This window comes from Mustela erminea, chromosome 13 (genome assembly GCF_009829155.1).
Source record: "Mustela erminea isolate mMusErm1 chromosome 13, mMusErm1.Pri, whole genome shotgun sequence".
Lineage (NCBI taxonomy): Eukaryota > Metazoa > Chordata > Mammalia > Carnivora > Mustelidae > Mustela > Mustela erminea.
The window spans coordinates 44,382,737-44,407,530 of NC_045626.1; the positions used below are offsets into that span (position 1 = coordinate 44,382,737).

The window sequence follows — 24,794 nt, forward strand, 5'->3', positions numbered from 1 at the left end:
ATAACTGATACAGCTAAACAATATTAAAAGCTTCAGCCCTACTGGTTATCAAGGGAAACTTCCAGCCTAATTGGAAAGCTCGAAGCTTCGGGCATCTGAAATTCTTGGTTTGGGGCTCTTCCACGGCATTCCAATGCAGTATTTCCAATCAATAATGTGATGCTATGCACTGCACCCTCACGAGCCTTACGAACTCCCCTGAGTTTTGTATTTGACTTGTTAAACTGTAAAAAGAGTTGGAGAAACAAACAGAAAAGAAATACCTTGGTCCCCAGCTGCCATAAATAAAACAATCAAATAAACAAACTCCAGCGCTCAAACAAAACTGAAAATGCGGACAGATGTACTTTCCTGCTCAAAACAGGAGCATCTTGGGTGACCTTTCCTTAACGTGATTTGTCTTTCTGGGTGGTAGACAAAGAGGTCCTCTCTCGAGGCGGACTGAATTATGTGTCCTCTCTCGATGGTGATGCAGACTCCCCCTATCGACACCCCCCCCCCACGTCCCCCTCCCCCACCCCTGCCCAAACTGGTAGATGTGAGGCTTTTTTCCACAGCAGATGGTGGTGGTGTTAAGCCCCACCTAGCTACCAGGGGTGGCTTCTGGCCATGATGATAAAAATGCCCCAAGGGGGTGCAAGAGAGTCAGTTCCCCAGAGCGACCATCATCCACACATGGAACAGGTGATAGTTTTCGTAACCAACCTCCCTGTACAGAATCAAACAGCAATATCTTTGAACTGCTGCAGTTCCCATGCTTTGGGGAATGGTGTGCTTCCAGAGAACTTACGTGAAAATTATCAGGGTAGGTTGAAACTGGGACTAGACCAGAACAAGTCCTTCCTGGGGTGGTTGACTTTTCCTTTTCCCCTCCAAGGGTCTACCAATCTGCCTTTGTTCGAGGTTTAGAAGATAACACAAGGAACATTAGCAGGTGGCAAGAGGTAAGAAGCAGAGAAGTTGGAGTGTAGCTCAGTTTCAGCACCTGCTCCTACCCTTTGCTGGGAAGCTTCGACTTCTGGAACCAGAGGACAAAAGCCTCCTTTGTGTCTCGGTTAAAAGAGACATAGACCTCAGTTTGCACCTAAAGACACATGTTTACTCACATTTTGGTATTTCTGAAATCAGAATACATCTGATAATCACCCTTGGCCAGCTGTCGTTAGCGAAAGTCATCCCTGCTTGTACACAGCCATAAAACTTGTGAAATGGCTCCGAAGAGAACTTCAGGGGTGACAGCGAGCAAAGAGTCAGGAAATGTGACATCACTCATATTTCTGATGACACAGAGGATGAGCCTGCTCCGCAGAACATGAACATCTCTGATCCTAGTTGGAAAATCGTTCGTAAGAGCCACAGTCTGAATGTGAAGTTTTATAAATATCTTCACCAATTTACTTCATTTCTTTAAAAAAGAAAACCTGTTTTTCATTTCTAGGTTTCTTTTCACACATGCGCAAGAAGACATCTGTGAAAGAAATCGATGCCAACATAAGTTCAAGAGCCTTACCAATAAGAATATAGTAAAAACGCGAAGACAGAAAAAACCACTATGCTACAGTTGTGAGTATATTTCTTGCTTTCTTAGTTGGACCTAAAATCACGATGGACTTTACAACTGATGACATCCAAAGTGTGATGAAATACAAAATCTCTATGACCTGAAAAAGTTTACTTAACGGTTCTAAACTTCAGCTTTTTCTTCTGAAAAAGGAGAATAGTAACCACCCCTCCTTCCTGGGGAGATGGGGGACCAAGCTAGCCCCAGCAGAGTCCACAGAGCTCAATGTGGCACCTCGTCTATTTCTAGTCAATGGCGGTAAGTACCAGTCTCCACCCACTTAGCTACTCCAACCAGCCCACAGAATAAAGTAAACGAAGTAAACAAACTTACTTACCTCTCCCAGCATGCTTTCCTTTGTTTCTCAAACTTGCCAACTCTGCAACAGGTAGACACAAACAAACAAACAAACACGGATAAGGCCTTGGTGACTGTGTGGTTTTTGGTGATACAATTTGTGAAATGGATGAAATGGTTATTTGGATCCAGTATTCTAATGATAGAATGATGGTGAAAACAAATCACATTTTTTTTTTCAATGCCAGTCCAGGAGAATAGAAAAGAATATATCAATCTCAAAGTCAGTGGAGGGAATTGTTTTAAAAAATTTTTTTACCAGGGGTGCCTGGGTGGCTCTGTTGGCTAAGCATCTGCCTTTAGTTCAGGTCATGATCCCGGGTCCTGGGATCAAGCCCTGGGTTGGGCGGGGGAGGGTCCTGCTCAGTGGGGAGCCTGTTTCTCCCTCTCCCTCTGCTGCTTCCCCTCCCTCTCTAATAAATAAATAAAAATCATTTTTAAAAAATTTATTTTAATTCCCTGAAGCAAATAATACATTATATGTTAATTTAAAAAAATAAAAATAAAGAATTCTTTTAAATAAAAAAGGACAATCAGAGAATGAGTCAACTAAAAACCCTAAAATGTTTTTAAATTAAAAACCTGAGCAACAGTTATTTTTCTCTGATTCTAAGTCTCTCTTACAGAGAGAGAAAGAGAATGAGTGATCTTCAACCTAAATTAAAATTTCTAAAACGAGCTTTTATTTACTTTTAGAAAATCCATTTGTTAGTGTTTGTTTGTCTGTGGATAAACAGAGAACTTAAGGACCTCCAGTGCTTTTTCTCATTCTTTCCTCTTAGTGTTTCCCTGTGTACATCCTCACCACGGGACTGTAGATATTTTCTTCTACTTGGCGGGGTCGCGGCTGGAGGAGCCGTACTACGGAAGAGAACAAGGTGGCCAAATGGACGACGTAGCAAATGAGCAGCTCGACCCTTTCAGAAGGTTGGCCGGCTGTGCAGAGAGAGAGAAGGAAGTTCACACAGAGACTATAGGGGCAAGTCAGCAATGGTTGCTGCCGTCTAGATGCGGGCATCCCCCCAGCCCTGGTCCATTCTGCCGGACTCCCGACTCCTCTGCAGGCCCTGACAGAAGATCTTTGTCCCCTCTCCAGCCCTCAGAGCACTCCGCAAATCCTCCACTGGACCTCGACATCTTGAGGAAGAGCTTGAAGCCCAAGCCTCATTGCCTTCATGGTAAATGTTTCTGATTAAGAGGAAAAGAACAAAACTGTAAGTTAAAAGTAAAATGTTAAGCGAATAAATAAATAAATAAATAAATAAATGAAAGTGGCAGCGGTGGGGCAGCGGGGAGGCTGGCAGGGAGGAAGGAGTTTACAGAGTTTATTTAAGACGCAGACACCCTATAACCAACCTCCTTTCGCCTTGGCGTTTCCTCTGGCAAGTAGGCCCCATCACAGCCTCTTCCTTCTTGGGTTACTGTTACTGTTCACAATGGAGATAGTCCATGTAGGGGCACCTGAGTGGCTCAGTGGGTTAAGTCTCTGCCCTCAGCTCAGGTCATGATCCCAGAGTCCTGGGATCGAGCCCCACATCGGGCTGTCTGCTTAGCCGGAAGCCTGCTTCCTCCTCTCTCTCTCTCTCCTGCCTCTCTGCCTGCTTGTGATCTCTCAGTCTGTCAAAAAAAAAAAAAAAAAAAACCTTAAAAAAAAAGAAGATAATCCATATAAAGTGGTTGGCACCATACCTGGTCTATAATAATTGCTCAATAATGTCAGCTATTAACTACTATTCTTTATTAGCATGCAGCTGAAAGTTGTTGACATTGATTAAGCCTTTATTATACTCCGGGCATTGGGTTAAGTGTCCTACATGGAGTCACTTATCTAATCCTCAGTGTCCTCTCAAGTAAATACTATTATTATAATCCCAACAGATGAGGAAACAGAGACATGGAGAAGTCAGGTGGTTTGCCCAAGGTCAAACGTTAAATAACAGAGTTGAGATTCAAATCTCAGCAGTCTGACTCCAAGGATTGTACATGTAACCACTGTGCTCCTTATTTCATTGATTCTTAAGATCTGCGTTTTTTTAACAGGATGGCCTTAACATCAACAATAGCCATGGTTTGGCTGCATTCTTCTTTCTGATGAGACAGAAAATAATGGCACGTTTTACCGTTGATGGCATCTTGGATTCTCTCAAATAGAAGGTACTGCTTCGTTACAGAGGCGATGTGGAGAAGCTCAGGTTCCTCCTGAAATTCTCAAACAAGAGGCCCTTTCACAATCCAGAAGAGCCAAGTCAAGGACAGGAACCAGAGTACAAGACTTTGCAAGAGTCTGAAACTCTTCTGTTGTCAGCAAGGGGCCAGGGGATGGGGCCACCCTCCCGCACAGCCTGAGCGGCAGAGCCAGAGCCTGGAGAGGCAGAGGAAGGGCAAAGCTGCCTCCCGGGCAACTGTCTCCCTTCTCACCCAGAAGGTGTAGGTGTTCAGGATTCCTGAGTGTGTTCTCACAGATGCGGTTGAAAGACTGGTCAAAGTTCACAGTCACAAAGGCCCAGAAGCAAATTAAGAGCAAGAGTCCATGGATTTAAAAAAAAAAACAAAAAAAAAAAAACCCTCCATGGCAGGGTAGGTGGGGGTGGGGGAACTCTCTTTAATTAAAGACCATTTTCTACAAAGAGGCCCAAGCTACCCAGGCTTCCTTATACTCATATCTCTAAGCAACTGGCACATGGTCAAGTTTAGTAAGACACAGGAACAGAACCATTGTTAATCTATGATAGTGAAATGATAATCAGCCTAAATCTATGATCTTTCCTTTTCCAGAGATCCTGAGAGACAGACTTGGAACAGGCCACATCCTAAGACTCGGGTCTTCTATTTATATGCCTCACAGAGTCGGGGACCTCCAGGTCACTGGGGACCAGCTGTTAAGAATGAACTACCTTACCCAGGTGGGGCACCTGGGTGGCTCAGTGCGTTAGAGCCTCTGCCTTCAGCTAGGATCACGATCCCCAGGGTCCTAGGATCAAGCCCCACATCAGGCTCTATGCTGGGCAGGGAGCATAGGAGCACCCTCCTCCCCTTTCTCTGCCTGCCTCTCTGCCTACTTGTGATCTCTCTGTCAAATAAATAAATAAAATCTTTAAAAAAGAGAGAGAGAGAGAGAGAGAAAAGACTGAACCAATGGGTGACGGTGAATGAGATGAGGGGAACAGCAATACCCCCAGAGCCCCAGGAGTCTGGGACAGGAGCTGAGTCTGAAGAAGGTATACTGGACCAGGTGCTCATGGAACATTACTAGTCCCAGGCTGGATATCTGGTCGACCAGAGGAGCCAGCTCGTGCTCCCGACTACAAAAGTTTATGTACTGGCCCCAGCTGGGAAGTTCAATATCTCCAGAATGTTCTAGGGCCCTAAGAACTCCAGGAAGTCCTGATTCTTTTGTATATGGTTGGAAGAGACGGAAGGATAGGAAGAAACCTTCAGGCTGGTTTAGGGCTGAGCCGCTCTGCCCAATGACAAAGTAGTGACTGGCATTTCTGGACATTTGGGAAGGCTCACAGTCAAAGGCTCACTTTGACAACTTAAAGAGTGAGTAAAGTCACTTTACTGGATGGGGATGGGCAGTTAGGAAGATAAGAAGAAAGACCTGCCTAAGAACAATAAAGGCACTTTTACTTCCTAGTTGAAAGGAAATTAGGAGCAATTGTCACACTACTAAGAAAAGGAATGGAAAGGGGGCGCCTGGGTGGCTCAGTGGGTTGAGCCTCTGCCTTCGGCTCAGGTCATGATCTCAGGGTCCTGGGATCGAGTCCCGCATCGGGCTCTCTGCTCAGCGGGGAGCCTGCTTCCCTTCCTCTCTCTCTCTCTGCGGGCCTCTCCATCTACTTGTGATTTCTCTCTGTCAAATAAATAAATAAAATCTTAAAAAAAAAAAGAATGAAAAGGAGGGAGGGATGAAGGAAGGGGTGAGGAAAAAAGGGAGGGAGGGGGGGAAGGGAGGAGGAAGAGAGGAAGAGCCCCCCCCCGAGAATGAAGAAGACTATCCAAGAAGCCAAGGTAGCAACCTACTATGACTTCGCTACCTTACCCAAGAGCAAGCACCCTGAATCCCCCTTACCCCCTCCCCAAACCTCAACAGTCCAAGTTGTATGTGTCTCAGAGGGGGAAATAACCTACCAAAATAGAAAAGCTTTTAGGTTTCCAAGCCCACTCATCCAAACCCTTTTGTTTTATATCTTAAAGGAATATGTGTACACCTGGTCACTGAGAACAACTCGAGTTGTTGAAGACAACAATAGTAGTTAGAACCACCAAGAGTGTCTGGGGTTCTTCCTGTGGGGCATTCTGGGGTGCTGGGGGAGATGAGATAAGAGGCAGTGTCTTATGAACGACTCCCCTCAGTGCACCTTGCGTGGGCATCTACCAGGGAGGAGGAGTGGGTCCATGGAGTTGCATATGCCAGCTGGAAGTCTGAGCGTGGGAGCTACAGTGGGCAGCTAGATCGCCACAAGAACTAGGTTTGATATTATAATTGAGGGTGGCTCCCAGGAGAAAATCTGCAGCAGTGAACTTGAGGGAAAAGGGCAACATCCAGGAATAAGGAGAAAATGGTTAATAGCAAGCTGAGGGGCAAAGAGAAGCTCAATCCTCTGAAACTGCTGGAGGCTGTGAAGACACCGTGTGGAGATGTTCAGGGTCTCGTGCCTCTGAGCACACAACCAAAGCCTGAAAGAGGAGGTAAATTGGAGGCCGTGAAACAGAAAAGTGTGTAGATTTATGAAAGGAGCCTTTAAACATTGCACACTTTATCAGAAATTAATGAAACAGAAGCACCCTTTCCCTCTTCCGCCCTGCTCCTTTACCACCGCTAATCAAAAGGACTGACCAATAAAATAAAACTCTGTGAACATGTGAAGGCGGGGTAGGGGAGGAAGAAGGCAGACAGAGAGGGTTTGCTGAAGAGGGGAAGAGAATCCTACCTTGGAAGACAGACTCCTACAGGTGAGACTGGGGGCAAGAGTTTCCAATTACAGGGAAGGGTGAAAATGGCAGGGAAGATATGAAATATCGTATTTGTGTTTGTTCTGTACCGAAAATGAGCATCTTTCTACCCCTAGGACAATTTTCACATTCTGCTGTGTGAGAGAGGATGGGGAGCTCCACTCACATTCACCAAGCAGCCCGCACGGGGCTGTCCTGCCCCTTGATCGTAGGTACGCCCGCCCCCGACAGCCATGACCCTCAGGGGTCCCTCCCTCCAGACGGAGGCATGGACGGCAGACCCAACCCCAGCCAAGCACAAACACCCACAGAAGAGTCTCCTTTTCTGTCAGAAGCTAACTCCAGCTCACCTGCCTCTGATTTTTCTTTCCTGCCCCATCCAAACCACATGCTGAGAAATCTGGAAAATTCTACTTTCCCTGACCTTCCTACCACGTCAGAGCCCCTCACACTGCCTCTGAGGTTGACTCTGAACTGCTGCATGGCCCACCTTGGTGTGTCCCTGCCCGCAATCCTTCGGTTGCAAATATTCTCTCAAACCCATGCTCCCACACACAGATGACGTCCGTTTCTTGTGTGCTCTGTCCTCTTGCTCCTTCTGCCTGCCCAACTGCCACATTCTTTTAAGCTTCACCTCTTTTTTTTTTAATAGATTTAGCGAGATATATTTCACATACTACATAGTTCACTCATTTACAACTCATGTAAAGTGGCATTTCGTACATTTGGAAGTTCATGCCACCATCACTGAACATTTCCTCACCTCAGAAAGAAACCTCAAATCTACCAGCAGTGCCTCCCTTTCCCCTTTCCCTTCTCCCCAGCTCCTCACCACACACCCCGGCAACCACGAATCCACTTTTGGTCTCCATGGATGATTTGCCTGTTCTGGGCATTCACACGAATGGGATCATATAACATATGTTCTTTTGTGACTGGCTTCTTTCATTTGGCTTCCAAGGTTCACTTATGTTTTGGCCTCGATCGGTACTTCATTTTTTTCATGTTGCTGAATAGTATTTATCCATGCATCAGTGTTTATCTATTAGTTTATCCATTCATCAATTCATGGACATGGGGACTGTGTCCACTTTTGGGCTTTTATGAATAAAGCCGCTATGACTATTAGTGGAAAAGTTTTGTGTTTGTATGTTTCCGATTCTCTTAAAGTTGGGTCCTACGGTAGCCTTAGTATTTGGAGGGACAGCCACACCGCTTTCCAACATGGCTGTACCGTTGTATATTTCCACCTTCGGTTTCTCTGCACCCTCAACACTTACTAAAATTCACTTGTAACGGGAAATGGACACGTCCAGCCAATTTCTTGATCTTTTCCTCTGTGCTGGCGTCTGTGCCTCGTGTTGTGTAGCTGTTATCTTGTTGAATCTTTACAACACCCTAAAAAGCAAATGTCATTTCTCCCTTTTCAAAATGAGACAATTAAGCATTGAGATGTAGTAACAAGACTAAAATACAGGCAAGAGAGCGGAGACACGTCCCCATCTGTCTGCCTCCAAACCCACTTCCAAACACCAGCCCAGGGAGCCTCCCAAGATGCCTTTCCAAGACAACCCCAGACCCTCAGATCATTTCTTCTGAAACAAGAGCTAGTGATGGTTGGCACAGCACCTGGTATTGTTTTCTGTATAAAACATTATCTTCTCAACCAGACAGTGAACACTTTGTTGGCTGGGTCTGTTCTTTCTCCACGTTGTCCCAGAGAAATCAAACATTTAATAAAGGCGTAATGACCTGACAACAATTTTTTTAGTTTGACACGTTCTGCTTTTATTTTTCTGAGAGGTGGGAAATGAGCTAAAGGTACTCTATTTCCTTTCATCTTGTTTCCAAAATGTTCGAGTGAAGAAGGAAGGAAAGATGGACAGTGCTACACCCAAACTCACATCACCCTTACGGGAGAAATTTGGGTTACAGAGAGTGTTACTGTTTTGTTTTGTTTTGTTTTGAGCAAGGTTTTATATTATAAAGCCTTGCCTTTTCTTTGGGAACCCAACACACACACACACACACACACACACACACCACATACATACGTGTACATAGGTACATACACATACGTATGTACATACACATGAGCAGTTTTTTGCTTGTGTGTCATATACCTGTGGCTTTATACATGTTCTCTCTTATCTATCGAACAGCAGGTATTCATTACTACCATTTCACACAGAAGTTAACTGATGCTCACAAGTTCATCTGGCCAAAATTACCTGGCTAGGAAATGGCAGAACCAACCCTGGCCCTTATGCCCTATACGGCATGACCTGTCTCAGGTGTCCACGAAGGAGCCATGTAGCTTGGGCGTTTGTTCTCTTATCTTCTTCCAACTCCTAGCCCACGGCCACCAAAACCTGGCCACATGGTCTGGCTCAGGATAATCTCGTCCTGCATTCCCACGTCTACACCTTCCATCCCCGAGTATCCTGATCAAACCCACTCACACGAAAGCACGATGGCAGAAGCAGCAGGTACAGTTTGGATTCAGGGGTCTGGGACTTCTGGTTTTGAAACAAACACTCCTCTAGGACGGGATGGTATCAGATCAACTCTTAAAAGCATGCTCAGCCTCAATGGATTCCAAAGTGATACCCAACAAACTCTGTGGGAAAAAAATAATAAATTCTGCACATATAAATGGGGTCCGTTGGATCACCTTCTCATTAGTTACATCTCCTAGACAACTATGAACAAGCATCTTCAAAGGTACCTTCAACTACATCTAGGTAGCTTGGTTAATAACCCAGTGTGACACCAGTCACTTAATCTCCCTGGGCCTCTGTTTCTTCTTTTATTTGATTGAATTACATGATCCCTAAAGCCCCCTTTAAATATGAAATTGTATGATTCTCTAATAGTGAGGAAAGGGCCTGTCCGGGAGGAAGAGGGTTGAGGACAGTGCAATTTACCTGGAGTCTACAGACGCGCTTTGAGGGGACGAGAACCGTCCGAAGGGAATGCTGAAAATGATGTGAGTTCGTATTGGAAGGGAGAGGATATGCGGTTTCTTTGGATTCTCGATGGAATTGGTAACCTCCAGAATTTGCCAGCTACTGGCTGTGGAACTAAAAAGTGGTTATGGGGAGTTGTCCCCCACAGAGGACTGTGTTCATACTGAGGGCAATCTCAAGGTCCTCTTTTGCCTCTTACAAATGGTACGATACAAAATAGACAAAAAGGGCAACCTGTTGAAAACGCTGCTAAAGCTTCTAAGGGTTTTGTCCTGTAAGGTGGCAAGCAAGGTAGTCCGCTGTTTGCTTTTTCGTTTGTTTGCTTCTTCAGTGTACTGGGGCTCACCTGCATTAAAATGCTCTTAGGTGCGGCACCTGGGTGGCTCACTGGGTTAAGCATCTGCCTTGGGCTCGGGTCATGATCTCAGGTTCCTGGGATGGAGCCCCAAGTCTCCAGGCTCCCTGCTCCGTGGGGAGCCTGCCTCTCCCTCTCCCTCTCCCTCTGCTTTTCCCCCAGTTTGTGCTCGCTCACTCTCTCTCTCTGTGTGTGTCAAATGAATAAATAAAATCTTTTTTAAAATGCCCTCATGTGACAGTTTCGGTTGCAGATTTTCACCAAACTTGTCAGGTGAGCCTTTCCAGGGCTGGGGTCCTGGAAACCTACAGATATTTTTACCGGCATTGAAGATGATCATTCTGCCTTTGAGAGTCACTTAGAGATTCGCATCCTGGCCATATTCCTTTGTGCATCATCTTAAGGACAGTCGACATTTGGCCTTGTATGTGATAATCGTGTCTTGTATTTCAATGTATGTCTATAGATAAATGGTAGCTGGGATCTGAGAGCCAATTAAACGTAAAAATTTGGAGGAAGTATAAAAATAAGGGCTGTATTGGTTTCTCCTAGAGATGTTTCCAAATGAAAACAGGCTAAATACAATGTCTACCTGGGATTAAAGTCAAGAGCTGATATTTTGTTGTGAGGGACAATGTTCCATGTTCGCTTGGCGTCAGATGAGAAGGCATCTCCCCAAGAAAAGGATACGCCACCACTCAATGTCAGGGCAAAGAGGAAAAACTGGATATTTGAAAACAGAAACTAATGAAAGATAATAAACAGGTGAGTTTCAAACAGAATCATCTAGATACAATGGCCCTTCCTTATAAGCAAAGGGACTCTGAACTTGAAGGACTCTTAGAGGTATGAGTGTGTCTGTGTGTGTGTGTGTGTGTATTTCGCACTCCCTTGTTTTAATTTTAATTGTTTAAATTTTAGTTTTAATAGTGGTAAAATATATACAACATAAAACTTACCACAGTAACCATTTCTAAGTGTTCAGTGGCATTAAATATATTCAGGTCCTTATGCAACCATTATCACCATCCACCTGGATAGAAACGTCTGGAGTGTTTCCATCTTCCCAAACTGAAACTGTATCCATTAAATGTTATAATTCCCCATTTATTCCTCCCCCTGTCCCTGGCAGCCATCATTTAATTCTCTGTCACTATAAAATTTGACAACTCTGGGTACTTCCCAGAAGTGGAATCATATAATATTTGCCCTTTTGTTCATTTGACACATCTTCAAGGTTCACCCATGGTGTAGCTTGTGTCCAACTGCCATTCCTTTTTAAGGCAGGATCATGTTCCATTTTATGTATACACCCCATTTTGTGTATCTGTTCATCCATCAATGGGCATTTGAGTGTTTCCACTTTCTGGCTCTTATGAAGAAGGCTGCCATGAGCCTTGGAGTACAAATTCCTGATGGAGTCCCTGCTCTCAGTTCTTTTGGGCAGGTCATAGATTGTAGGATAAGTTCTCCAGGGCCTTGAAAACCTACAACAAAAACCACTAATGCAAAACTAATAAAATCACCAAATCCCAAGTGTGCTTATTCCTCCCCTTACCTACCCATTAACAATCTTAGTCTTTTTCTCCCCCCTTTAGCTGTTTTTCGAACATATTCACTCTTTCATTTATTCATTCGGTAACTAGTATTTATCGGGCACCAACTGTGTGCCAAGCATTATGTGAGGCCCTGGAGACCCAAAAAAGACAGACGAAGTTCCTACCTTGTGGAAGCAGAAGGTAATCAAATAACAAAGAAATGCACAAATCAACTAGTAGTCCAAAGAAAATTCCAGTAAACTATGAGTGCTTATGACAAAGAGCACTGAGCAGGTCCTGAGAAAAAGGAAGGCTTCCCTGAGGAAGTGATATTCGAGATGAAGGATGACAGGAGTTCGTTCAGAGGTTAGAGGAGGGAAAGAAGATTCTTTGTATAAAACGTGCCTCCCATGCAAAGATCCTGGAGTAGCGAGCTGAAAGCTAGGAGTGGAGCCCCAGGGTATTGGGGCAACCCAGACTGGGAAGAGGGACACTTGATGTGGGTGCAAAAGGGTGATGGGCCAGATCAGGCAGGGCCTCGAGAAATTCTGGTCTTTAGTCCAAAGGCAGGGAGAAACCGCTGAAGGGATTTACTTACTTTCTGAGCATCTCCTGCTGAGGGTCGGACCCCTTCCATCAACAAGAGAAGTCTGTGTCGTCAGGAAGTTTACGAGGAGGAGGATCTCTGTCTCTGTACGGTGGCAGGCATCTTTCCTGAGCGGGAAGGGGAGAAACAAGCTCTCTGCATAACTCGAAGGCTGCGGGCAGAGTGGCCAACCGTCTTGTCTTCAATATTAGGAGCTGGTGACTTGGAGTCTTGTTCTTTTGGAACATCTGTTATTGTCCGGATAAATACTACCATGGCTATGGATGTGGAGTTTGGAATTCTGTACCAGCCAGAACTTCTGCTAACTACCAAGGACATTTGGTATTAAGCAAGCCAGAGGTAATCAATTCTGATGCTTTAGGCTATTAGACCTCCCATGGGGTTTGGGAGACATAGTTCTTCTCTACAGAAAATGGTACAACTGCCTTGGGGGGAGGGCGTGTCCTCTTCCTGGCCCTAATGTATTACACAATGGCCTCTGCCGGAAGCTAGGTACCTGATTTCCCAGATCAGGATCCAATTCAGTTTGGGAACTTTTAGTTTCACTAAAACAAATGGAATTTGCTTTTATGGGCAGGAACAATTTCCTTTGCTTTCTTCAAAAGGAAATGTGTGTATCTATACCTATAATCCATATGATCCTGCACACAGAGACACACTACAGGCCAAGAGAAGAAAACTGGAAGCATCTTAACAACTTTAAAATATGAAAACAGACTTCTGCAAGGACTTTCTGTGATGTGACACGTGGTGCATATAACCAGGCAGGGGGTGCAAGGCTTTCATCTTGTGAAAGGTGCAAGTTTCACTGAAGCTTAAGTTGGACAAAGTAATTATAAAGAGAAATTTCCTTGGGATGACGTGGTTTTGTGTACACAACTTGCCTGGGGAAGGCAGTGTCAGCACCCGCATTAGGTTTTGCTGGTCTAATTAGGAAACATACACAGTCAAGTTTCTCTGAAATTAAGAGCCAACTAATTAGGCCATGAAGTTCCCTTAGAACTCGCCTTGGTTGGAAAACACCTTTCCCTTTATTTGTCACCCACAGAGGATGAGGGAAGGCCTGAGAAAGAGAAGATGTGATGTGAGATGAAACTAAATGGACACAGATGACTCGTAACCAACAAATGGAGAACATATCAAATGCTCTTTTGTCCATTCAGCCCCCAGGCAGTCCAGCATTAGACCCTGGGAGCTGAGCTACGTTGTAGGGACTATGACCCAGCACAGGACGGCATGGATAGTCAACAGCACGGGAACGTGCGAAAGATATTTTCTGCTTCTCGCCTGCCTACCTGCCTCCTCTTGCTTCCAAAAATGAGGGTGGGCATATGCGACACAAAAGTTCAACCACACCAGCAATAGTTACTCTTCCTTCATGCAAAGTCCTCCCTTTCCTGCTCACTCACAGGACGGAAAGATCTAACTGATGTTTGATCTTTGTATCATGTATCATAACCCAGATGTATCATGATCTTTGTAACATGTATCATAACCCAGATACATGCTTGATATATCTGGGTTATGGGCTTGGCTAAGGCACCAGTGCATCAGGGTATGTCAACAGCTCCCAGAAACGCGGTTCTGTCTAGAAAGAGATCATCAGAGAATCTCAGGGGACCTTCCAAGGGGCATGACATGAGAGCAACTCCAGGAGTCAAAGTCTTCATAGAAAAAGGAAAGAGAAGGGGGAAGGAGGAAGGAGAGGAGGAAGCACTCACCTGCCTGGGGGAGTTCATCATTCAATCTGGGAGCTTGACATCCTATGAATAAGGAAAACGGTTGATTTTATTCCTCTTGCTTTACTTACTCTATCTGTGGCATAGAACCGATTTTTCGGAAAGTTCATTCACTATTTCAGTTTGTATTTGTTTGGGATCGAAGAAGCCAAAGGTGAGTATAGACCTGACAAAATCAAGAACTAAATGACTGGTTATAATCTGTGTATAGCTTTTCCTGTTCTGTTGTCGTAATGCACTAAACTAGAGGCAAGATGAAATTTGCTGTTTTAATCATGTTTAAGTATACAGTTCAGCGGCATTAAGCTCATTCACGTTGGTATATGACTATCACCACCATCCATCTCCGGATCTTTCCATTCTCCCCAATCAAAACTATGGAGCCATTAAAAGATACCTCCCCATTTCCTCCTCTCCCCCAGGCCCACTAACTACTGGTCTCCTGTCTGTCCTTATGAATGTGACTCTTTCCAGGTACCCATGTAAGTTGGATCGGGTCATGTTTGTCCTTTTGTCCCCACTACATTTTGATATGGCCAGAGAATCTAAACATTAGTCATAGCTAAACTCTAAGTATAATCAATAAAACAAAAACAGTGTATCAAATAATAACATCATTTTCCAGGTTCTGGGTTATATGCTTTCTCTTTTATATTTTGCATTATGACACAAAGATAAGTTTTAAATGATACATTTGTTGCAGTCCAAAAACTTAGACCCTTCCACCCAAAAACATTCCTTTCAGTAGGCTTTGCCGTAGGGAAGAAAATGTAGGGAAATTCTTGTCCCCCACTTTGGGGAAATGACGAATAGTGGGATCATAATAATGTTTTACCTATCAAAATTTTTCAGAAGAGAACAATAAAAGACTGAGGAGTTACTATCATTATCTTATAAGCTCTTTTACAGAGCCTTTGTTTTGTTTAGGGACATGAGCAATTAGAAAAGAAATAGACACACAGGCTTTGTGTTCTCAGCGGGAGCTGCTATATGTTCGGTACAATGGATACGGGTTTTTTTTTTCTTTTTAAAAAATTAAGATATCCATTATCTACAAAGCAACCTTAAAGGGACAGATTGAGGATTTAATTTTAGAATTTCATGTCTGACTCTCATAGCCAGATGGTCTTTACACAATGGAAGTTCCCCACCATCATTCATAATTGTTTCTTATCACTACTATCATTAACGTTATTATTAAGAATAATGTGGAAATCATTTAAACGCCCATGTGGAATAGTCTTGTCGATTTGCTCCCCACCTCCCAGTGCCCATTTTAACTGATCGGGCTTTTACTCATTAAGACTCTAGAAAGTGCTTTCTCTTTTGATAACTTTAAAGAAAGTACACAGATTCTTGATTCCTATAGCAATTTGTTAATACTGGCTCTTACTAAAACTTGGAGACAAATATGTTTGTCTCCTGTTTATTATTTTTGGGCCAGATTCTTTTTCTTTATTCTTGAGTTTGCTTTTTTTAAACTAGAATGTATTCATGATTCTTTTTCTTTTAAATAAATTTTATGTTTTTAACCATAGGATGATCCCATTGAATAAGTTTTATAGGGTTTTTTTTTCAGGGTGGAGCAGGGAAAGGTTTTTTAAAAATTGAAATATGACATCCATATCATTAGAGTTTTAAAGTTAGTAATATGCTTAAGGCAGACTTTTTATGGTTAGCAAAGCTGAGAGGTTCTGACACCCAAAGGATGTACGAAGAGATAACTTACATAAATGTATATGGTGCCCCGGAGGGGCCTTGATTATATTATGGGGTTTCTCATGAACAGCTTTGGTTCAGACAGAAGAACAGTGAAGCAAAGCTAAGTGGTTCTCTACCGAATGGGCTGTGCATGAGACGCGTTTCCCTGCAAATAGAAGTACCTTTCAACGCCAGCTAGTTCACGATGAGGCACTGAAACAAGAAAGAGAACAAAATAGCTAATGAAATGTTTGCCTTATTAAAAATGCCTCCTTAAAATAACCACGGCATCACTTTAAAATGGATAGCCTCACAGATGACAGGGAACAAGCTGAAAAGGATGAAGTCAAATGCTTGGGAAGGAAGAATACACTTAAGTTGGAGAATGTAGAAATTGGGTACAACAATATACGACTGATTGATTGGACTACTTCTTAGAGATTTGAATGAGCCCTGAAAGTCATTTCCTCTAATATTCAAAACCATATTTCCTTTTTTTAAAAAAAATTTTGCTTTTAAAGCACTTGCTTGTACTTGTTTTGTAATTCCTGAAAGAGAAAACATAAATAATTATAAAGAAAGAGATTTGTGGCAGAATTGTGGTCCAGCCCCATTTCTTATACCAACAATTACACACAATGCTTAATTAATTGTTTTATATGTGTGAGGCAGTCTTGTCAGAATCAAGGATGCTCAAAGGAACAGAGTTTTCCCTAGTAAGCAGCATCGACAGACCTAGGATTGTTCACGGCTAGATTTACCTTGAAGAAAATCTCATTTTCCCCATTATTTGACATGAAAAGGTGAGGTGTCCATGTGATTTCGAGATGAAGTAATAAATAAAATGAGGCTAAGCTATTCTCGTCAAAAAAGATCATCCATGGAAATATCATTAAATTCGGTATCTCCTATTGCATAAATATCTTTCTTTTGTTTTCCTCTGTCTAAAATGGTAATCGAGGTATCTGGCCACCGTCAAGTTTTATTTCTGAATTCATCTGTGTTGCTTCACAATGTGAGGTTATGGCCAGTATTCACGCTGCACAGCCAGAGAAGAAATTTTGTTAAAAGACCAAAAGAGGGGGACGCCTGGGTGGCTCAGTGGGTTAAGCCTCTGCCTTCGACTCAGGTCATGATCTCAGGGTCCTAGGATGGAGCCCCCATCGGGCTCTCTGCTCAGCAGGGAGCCTGCTTCCCCCTCTCTCTCTGCCTGCCTCTCTGTGTACTTGTGATCTCTCTCTCTCTCTGTGTCAAATGAATAAATAAAATCTTAAAAAAAAAAAAAAAGACCAAAAGGGTCTAAGGGCTTTAGTATAAGGACTTGGCATCTGTTTCTGTTCAGAATTATGGGAGAGCAGAAATTGACGCTTGCCAGCAGAATCTGCTGCCATTAGAAGATCCACTTCTTCCCAATGTGAGATATTACAGACTCTTAACATTGACAGTGATATAGAAAACTATCATGTTTTCCAGAGACTAATTATAAACAGGTGGTGGTTGGGGCCAAATCTCCAGGAATCACAAACCCATTCTGTTTGAGCTTATTAATGCCTCTATTCAACTCCAGGAAAATGTGCACATTCCACAGTATTATAGGGAGTTTCGGGTTGATTGATAAAAAACAGGTGATTTCCTCCAAAACACTGACTCGAAGATAAAATAACCTAATTTGCCTTCCTGCACAGCAGCGCCTCTCATGGTAGGGATAGGTGGATGGCGCTGACGGTCTGGTGGAAATATTGTCTGGTGGCACCGAGGGAGAAGCCGTGGCTGCCTTGCGGTGGCGAGAATGTCCATGCATGTCCAGGCTGAGCGCAGGCGCTGACACTTCTCTCTTCTTCCTAATGGAAAGTGCAGTGGGATTTTTAACTTGGACCTGGGTGTCTGGCTTCACTGGAAGGTTTTGCAATTTCACATTTCATCTCAGCCACTAATGTCCACATCTTGTGAAATCGGCACCAAGAATGTACCGCAGGGCTACCCCTGGACCAAGCCATGACGTTCTGTGCCAACTCGTGATTTGAGGGTTCAGTGACCACCATGCGACCAAATGAGCTGTCCCCACATTAACGGGAAAAGGGACTGCTGCGCCCCTTAAAGAACATCCCGTTTTCTCTTGCTCCACGGTCAGGCACTCAACTTTTTTCCACCAAGCTCCTGGTTTCAATTCAAAATATCCAGTCATCGTTTTTATGCCTTAAAAACTGGCGGAACTCATTTTGATAGGGAGGCCCAGGAAGATGGAAACAGAGGTCTGTGTTTTCTTCCTGATTGTTTTCTTGCTGACGATTTTATTGCCATTGTCTTCCGTGTTGCTAACGGTTTTTAGGCTGCTGCTCTCACTTCAACTATTTATTGAAAAAGGAGGTTCGAAGGATTTTTAATATACTTTTGCCCCCAACTTCTTCATGATTGGCAAAAAAGCACTGTAGAGCTCACAAAATGCACACGTTCACTTGCACAGATAATAATCGGATAAAAAATACTTTTGGGTAATTTCGTGATGGCAGGGGCTGACTGAAGCAAAGTTGGTAAATTCGTGTCTTATACCAGGCGAGAGATGGACCCTGCTTTTCACGTGCCATTTCATTTAAAAAAAGAAAGAAAGAAAGAAATCTATCTTAGAATTTAAAGTCAGTTGTCCCCCATCCTTGGTTTCTTTGTTTCTTCTCTTTGTTTTCCCTGATACAAAATGAATTTTCCTTCTGAATCCTCATAGTCTCAACTTTGAGTCCCCTTCAAACTACAAGAAAATGAAGATCCTCTCCACGATAACTTACTCTGTGGCCCATTTGTCACTGGGATTATGGCAAATTAAGCAATCAGCCGAATGGATGGATCACTTTAAAACATCAGTCACTTACAGCTTCAAAAGAACGTCCTTCCTCTAAGTGATGCCATTCTGAGGTATTTAAACACCTTGCAAATGAACATTTCAGAACTCAGTTTGCTCTAGTGAATATTATCCTCTTCAGAGCAGTTATCTTGGAAATCGAAATCTCAGTTAATTCCGCTGCTTAAAATATTTTGCTACTAGTCTTTAGTTTATTTAAGTACTAATTAGAAAATTAGCCTCGCTGTGTTTTGTCATATTTTCTTTTTTTGGAATCTAAATAGTATAAGCCATCTTCATTATTCACTCATTCCCAGACCTGGTACTAATTTGGGGGAGGTGGAGGGAGCGTGGTGCTACAAAAGTTAAATGTCAAAGGCCAAGGATTTGCTGCCATCAGAGATATTTGAAAGAAGGTGTTAACAGGTTGTTAGGACAAACTGCAGAAAGGGAATGCTGAAAGTATGGTTTTAAGCCATTAAATTAAACAGCCTAAAAAGCTTCAAAGGGGCACCACTCACCTTGGTTCTAGTCCTGCCTTTCCAGACCTCATCTTGGCCTTGTCACTGACTGTCACTGACTCGTGTGACCTTGGGCAAGCTTCTTCCACTTCCTCATATGTGAAATGATTTCAAGAACTAGATGTCCACAAATGATCTGTCCAGCTCTAGCATCCCAAGACAATGACAGGAGGCTCTCCAGACTTTAATAAAAGTCACTTCAGGCCACACCTTCAATGTATTAAGTCCTATCATTCTCTTTTCTTTCCACATGCTTCTGTATTAACGTTTCATGTGCCATTTGGGGGCAAGAAGAAAGTTCTTATTCAATTGAACCTAGAGTCTTGCCAATATTGAAAACAACTCCACTGCAGGTCAGAGGATGTATCTACCTTGTGTGGAGGGCAGGAGAGAAGGAGAACATGCAAAGAAAGATGCGATTTTGTTTCCTGTTGTTTTGTGAGCCATTCATTTTTTGTTCTTGCATGTCACTGATATTCTCAAACCAGAACTTGTTATGTGAAAAACAAAAAAACAAAACAAACAAACAAAACCTACCAAGACCCCTGATTCTCATGATGACGTTAATAATCTCTCATGTCATTATTACACAGATCTGATGGATGATCTTTTTAAAGAGCTTGGCCCTTCCCTTCTCTGCTGGTCCTGCAGCAGTCGCTTACCTTAAAAGAAAGATGAGAGTTTAAAAAAGACTTCCTGGGAAATGCTGCCAATCGCAGGTATGCACAGGACACGTCTGGTTCTATTTAGTTTTTGTTTTTTTTTTTTTTCTTTTCTCCCTTCCTTTTTTTAGTAGCCTTGGCCTTACAGCCTGGTCTTTTTCATAAGAAAATGTCAGCAAAGTCTTTGAATTAATGAACTGTGAAGGGCTCAAAAAAATATACCATTTCAAAAAGTATCCTGCAAGGACAGAACACTAATGAGAGGTGACCCTAGAGTTACGACCAAATATCCCACTCTAACTACAAAGAATTAAGATTAGGACTGGCTCAGGCACCAGGTCTTTGAACAAAGACCTAGAGAGGAAGGAGAAGTGATGAGGAGTGGGGGAGGTCAGAACCAGAGTCGCAAGCTGGGGAAATGTGTTTATGTTAGAGTCTCTTTAGCTCTGTTGAGCACTTCCATCAAATAATGGAATTATACAACCTCCCCCTCAGCACAGCCTCCCCCCCCCCCCCAGGAAAAAGGTACCAGGTGGAGGAAGCAAAGAAAAGGGAGCAGGCAAGATATGTTCAGAATGTTGATCAAATAAAACCTAAATGATAGGTCTTTGGCTACACCTAATGTAGGTTTTGTTTTCTTTTAATTTTGCTATTAAAAAAAATGTGGTGTAACTCCTTCAATCTTTTTGCAATTCTGCATGGTTGAACATTTGAAATGAGTTTGTGTATCACCCCCAGGCGCTGATTCAGACCTGATTGGGGCAAAGCAGACTGCATGTGCTTATTTTTATCCACGTCATTTGGGACGTTATGTCGCCAAAGGAACCAAAAATGTGCGGCTCTGTTGCCAAATTATCACCTATCCTTTGATCAGACATCAACAAGTTGTGCGACCTTAGCGTAACAGCAATGTCAGGTCAACTTGAGAAAGTGAAGAGACAGCCCCAAACACAAATAAAAAGAAACAACCAACAATCCTTATAATTATCATCATCTGCTGCTTTTCCCTCTTTTGGCAAAGAAACACTCCATCCATTTGCAGAAATCGCCCGCGGAAACGTTACATCAAAACTAATCACAACGATTAAAATCAGCTTTTCTGTGCAAGAGGAGGGTAAAAAGCAAGTTGGAGGCTGGAATAAGATTGTTTTTCCACCCAAAAAAAAACTGGAAAAAATTTTCTTATATGTATATTTATCTATACGTATACGTAGAGCTTTATTTTTGAAGGAGATCAATTGTCTGCCCTGTGATCAGTTAATTTGATTTAAGTTTTATTTTGGAGATTGATTTAGACTGGAGGTAGAGGCATGAGCTAATTGTATCCTGATCCTTGCCTTGAGGGGTTTCAAAGCCCTGGAGCAACTCTTCTCTGTATTTTGTTCTGTCTACCTTAGCCAAGCTATTGCATTTCTCTCTGGTGTGGCGAGCCGAGCAGATCGCTGGGAGAGAAATCGGAAAGGGGGGAGAGGAAAAGGAAAAGGGGACTTGGAGAGAGACTTTGTGCTTCAATGTTTCAGGTAAGATCTGACGGTTTGGGTTTGTTATTATTTGCTAAGGAGGGTATGGCTGGGACTTTGGGCGCAACTCGCTTTTACGCATGTGCCAGGCATGGGGCGAGAGCGCGGCACACTCGCACACACACAGCCCGCCGCGGCGGCTCGCGATCCGCTCTGGATCCGCTCGGGCCGGCGGCGGGGCTGCTGCTGCGGGTTCTCGGCTTTCTTCCTCGAGCAGGAGCGGGCGCGAGCGGGGCGGAGCGGGCGCGGCCGGCGGGGCCGGGGCCGGGGCGGCGGGAGCCCGCGCGCCCGGGCCCGGTTCCGGATCTGGGCGCGGAGACGCCGCGGCTCTCGGAGCCCGTGCCAGCGCCGCCCGCCCGCCGCTCGCGCGCCAGCCTCCCCGGCGGCCGCTTCGCCGCGGCTCTCCCCCGCCCTCCCCTCACCCCTCCCTCCCTGCCGAGCCGCGCGCGTTCCTTTCTTCCCGGCGCAGAGCTCCGCGCCCGCACAGCAGCCCCGCCGAGAGCCACCCGCCGCCGCCACCGCCGCCACCGCCGCCGGCCGAGCGCAGCGCCCTGCGGGGTGCGCGGGGGCGGCGGCGCCCGGGGCTCCGGTCCTGCCTCCTGCCGGGGGTGGGGGCCCGCCGCCCCCTCCTCGCCCGCAGCCTCGGCGGCGCCCCCGGATGCCCCGTGAAAGACGCCATTGTGGCTGCGGAGCCGATCGGGCCCCGAGGCGGTTTGTCCTTCCCCTTTTGCCCGGGCCGGAGCGCGCCTCTCCCCTTTGTGAGCCGCAGCCGGTGCCCAGCGCAGTCCGCCGTCCGTCTCCGGCCGGGCTGATCCGGATTCGCCGCCTCCGCCCACCCGGGCGCCTTTAAAGCCCCCTCCCACCACCCCCTCCTTTTTCCAGCCCCCCACCCCCACCCCCGGGTGCAAACGTTTCATTTATTTTTAAAAAGCTCTCATTCCTCTTCCTCCCCACCTCCTCCCCGATAAAGGGCACGGCACATGCTCCGGATTAGAAGTCTCCTTGGGAGGCGGGGACGGGGGAGGGGGCGCTCGGGTGGGGGAAGGATGTGAGCGCTGCAGGTAATGGCTGTGGTTTTGCTGCGCTCGCCTCTGCTCCGCGGTGCCTGCAGCGCCCAGTCCGAGTCCGGAGCCCGCATCCTTCCCTCCCCTTCTGGCGGCCAAGGTTCCCTTAAAGGGACAGAGTTTCCTGGCCGCCTCCGGTCTCCAACGCCCGAACCAGCGCTTGGGGCACAGAGGTGGGCGGGAGGGATGCAGTTTGGCTCCTTTCTGACCTCTTTCCGCCCTGCACCCCCCACCCCCGCCGCCCCTCTTTATGGAAATGTGAAGTGTGCTTCCTCTCCCGCCCCCCAGAGGGACCTGGCTGGAAAATAAAAAAGAGTCCGAGCCTCCTGGAAAAAACGCGGGGGGGGTGGGGAGCGGGGGTGCGTTCTGGTGAATTGGCGTTAAAAGTGAGGTCGAGCCCCCAAAACATCCGGGAAGAGGCCACCAGACGTGCGATGCCGGAATCCCTTACCTGGACGCGTGATCCACCCAGCCGCCCGAGTACCGAAACTTCCTAGCTAGAGCGGGTCGGCAGTGTCTGCCTTTGTGCTTTCGAACACTTGCACTGTCGTGGAAATGATTTTCTGGGATAAGAACGTTTTCACCGTGGCCGCGCTTCGGGGGCTAGCTGGGCGGGCGCCAACTAAGTTAGCCAAGTTGCAAATGGGGCCGTCGGCTTTGTGCGTGGCGAACAGCACACAGGAACTGTCCAGTGTCCGCCTGGCACGGGCTTCCTCGCTAAGAGGGGCACCGCGGTAGGCAGCAGTAATTTGGTGTAAATGCTGCATTACCTTTTAGATCATAGAGAACTGGCGGCTGCTTTCAAGCAAATCCTTGACACGTGTGTGTGTGTGTGTGTGTGTGTGTGTGTGTGTGTGTGTGTGTGTCTCCTTGCTGGAACTGGGAGAGACATAACAGTTTAACATACTCATTCTTTAAGAAACGTTTGCCTTCTGTTTTCAATCAACTAAGCTGGCAGCTAGAGATACAAGTTTATTTGAGAATACCCTCTGGGTACCAAGCATGCTTGGATTGTTTTAGCAAATTAAAAATGAGCAAAATGCTTTTACCTTCTCAGCAGTAGACTCCTTAAGAGACCTCCTGTTTTGTGTGTATGTGTGTTTTTTAGAGAAACATCTTCTGTGTTTATCTCAAATGTGTTTTTAATGTGGAAAAGGAGAAAATAAGGGATTTTTAAAAGGCTGAGGCTGATGCCCTAGCCTGATTCATTAAATCTGATTTTGCATCAAGGAATTTTACCTGCATATGTGGGAAATCTGTGGCAACTAATAGCTAACCTACTTGGTGAATGTGAAATAGTAGTGGATCAATTTGTCTCCTGGATAATGGGCAATGTGTCGGTGTATCCCTGGTGTTTATTTTTGTGTGGCATTTGGCTTACCATGAGGGGCTGGTGTGCAGGAGACCGCACACTGGCGGCCACGATTTGGCTCAGGAGTCCTGCTGCGGCTCGACTGCAAAGAGTTGTTAGCAACTGTTCTGATGACAGTAGGTTTCATGTTTACTGATGAGGCTGCAAAGGTGACCGCTGAATTTTAAAACTTTGCATCACGGAGAAAACTTCATTGGTTTAGGCACTATGTTGATAAAAAAAGAAAGTCACTAGGCAAACATAGCATACATTTGCTGGGAAGAAATGTTGAAATGAATTAAGCGTGAATGCGAGTTGGCAAAAACTCTCCCACCACAGTGTTCAAAATGACTGCAGTGATTTTGCTGTATTAATTATGCCTGAAGCACAATATAAAGTTCTCCAACACACACTAGAGGTCTCTCTTCTAGCTGTAAGATGTTCTTGTTTGTAATTCTTTGCCAGGGCTTGCGTAGTAGGGGTGCTTGGTGATAGCTCTGTTCAACCTTATTTAAGTAATAGTGATTTACTGACCACCCACATTACTCTGATGTGAGGTATTTATTTCAGAGAATATTCAGTAATTATGGTACGAATTATACTACCTAAGTACTAGGAAAGTAAATGCATTAGGACTTCTACTAGATGATGATGAAAATGTATTATTCCATTTGTTGAATAGCATTGTGGACCTTTCGGCATACAATTATTTATCCAAAGCAATTTGTTCTTAAATGTAAAAGTAATTAGCGAAAGATGTATTGTATCCAAGAACTTTCTGAAAATTAAACTTCCATGTAGCTCTAGGTTTAGCAATAAGTTACTTGCACAAATGCTTTCTTGTCTCCACATTTTAAAATCAGAATGATTGTTTCCTCATTCTGAAATGTGATGTTTTCTGCTAAGATCTTTTCCATTTACATCACATTTGAGACATCAGAGAATATTTATTTGTGAACCATCAACTCATCAGGCCTTTTATTTAGTTGGATCTTAAACTGTATTTCTGAACCTTCTTTGGGATTGCAGTTTATAGTCTCCCAAGCGAGGAGAGCTCTTA

At 44.6% G+C, this 24,794-nt stretch overlaps 1 protein-coding gene and 1 long non-coding RNA gene across 2 annotated transcripts in view; one reads left to right on the forward strand and one right to left on the reverse strand.

Annotated features, from left to right (window-relative positions):
* Positions 1 to 8,655: 8,655 nt before the first annotated feature.
* Positions 8,656 to 22,960, reverse strand: LOC116571831. The gene is made up of 3 exons (XR_004278011.1): positions 22,835 to 22,960; positions 12,335 to 12,450; positions 8,656 to 9,494 (listed from the first exon to the last, which is right to left on the reverse strand). It is a non-coding gene; the product is annotated as an uncharacterized LOC116571831 (long non-coding RNA).
* Positions 21,203 to 24,794, forward strand: part of KCTD1 (potassium channel tetramerization domain containing 1) — a 178,060-nt gene continuing 174,468 nt past the window's right edge. Inside the window, exon 1 of the mRNA XM_032310238.1 lies at positions 21,203 to 21,319. Coding sequence (XP_032166129.1) covers positions 21,311 to 21,319 — 9 coding nt within the window. The 5' untranslated portion in view covers positions 21,203 to 21,310. The remainder of the gene's footprint in view (positions 21,320 to 24,794) is intronic.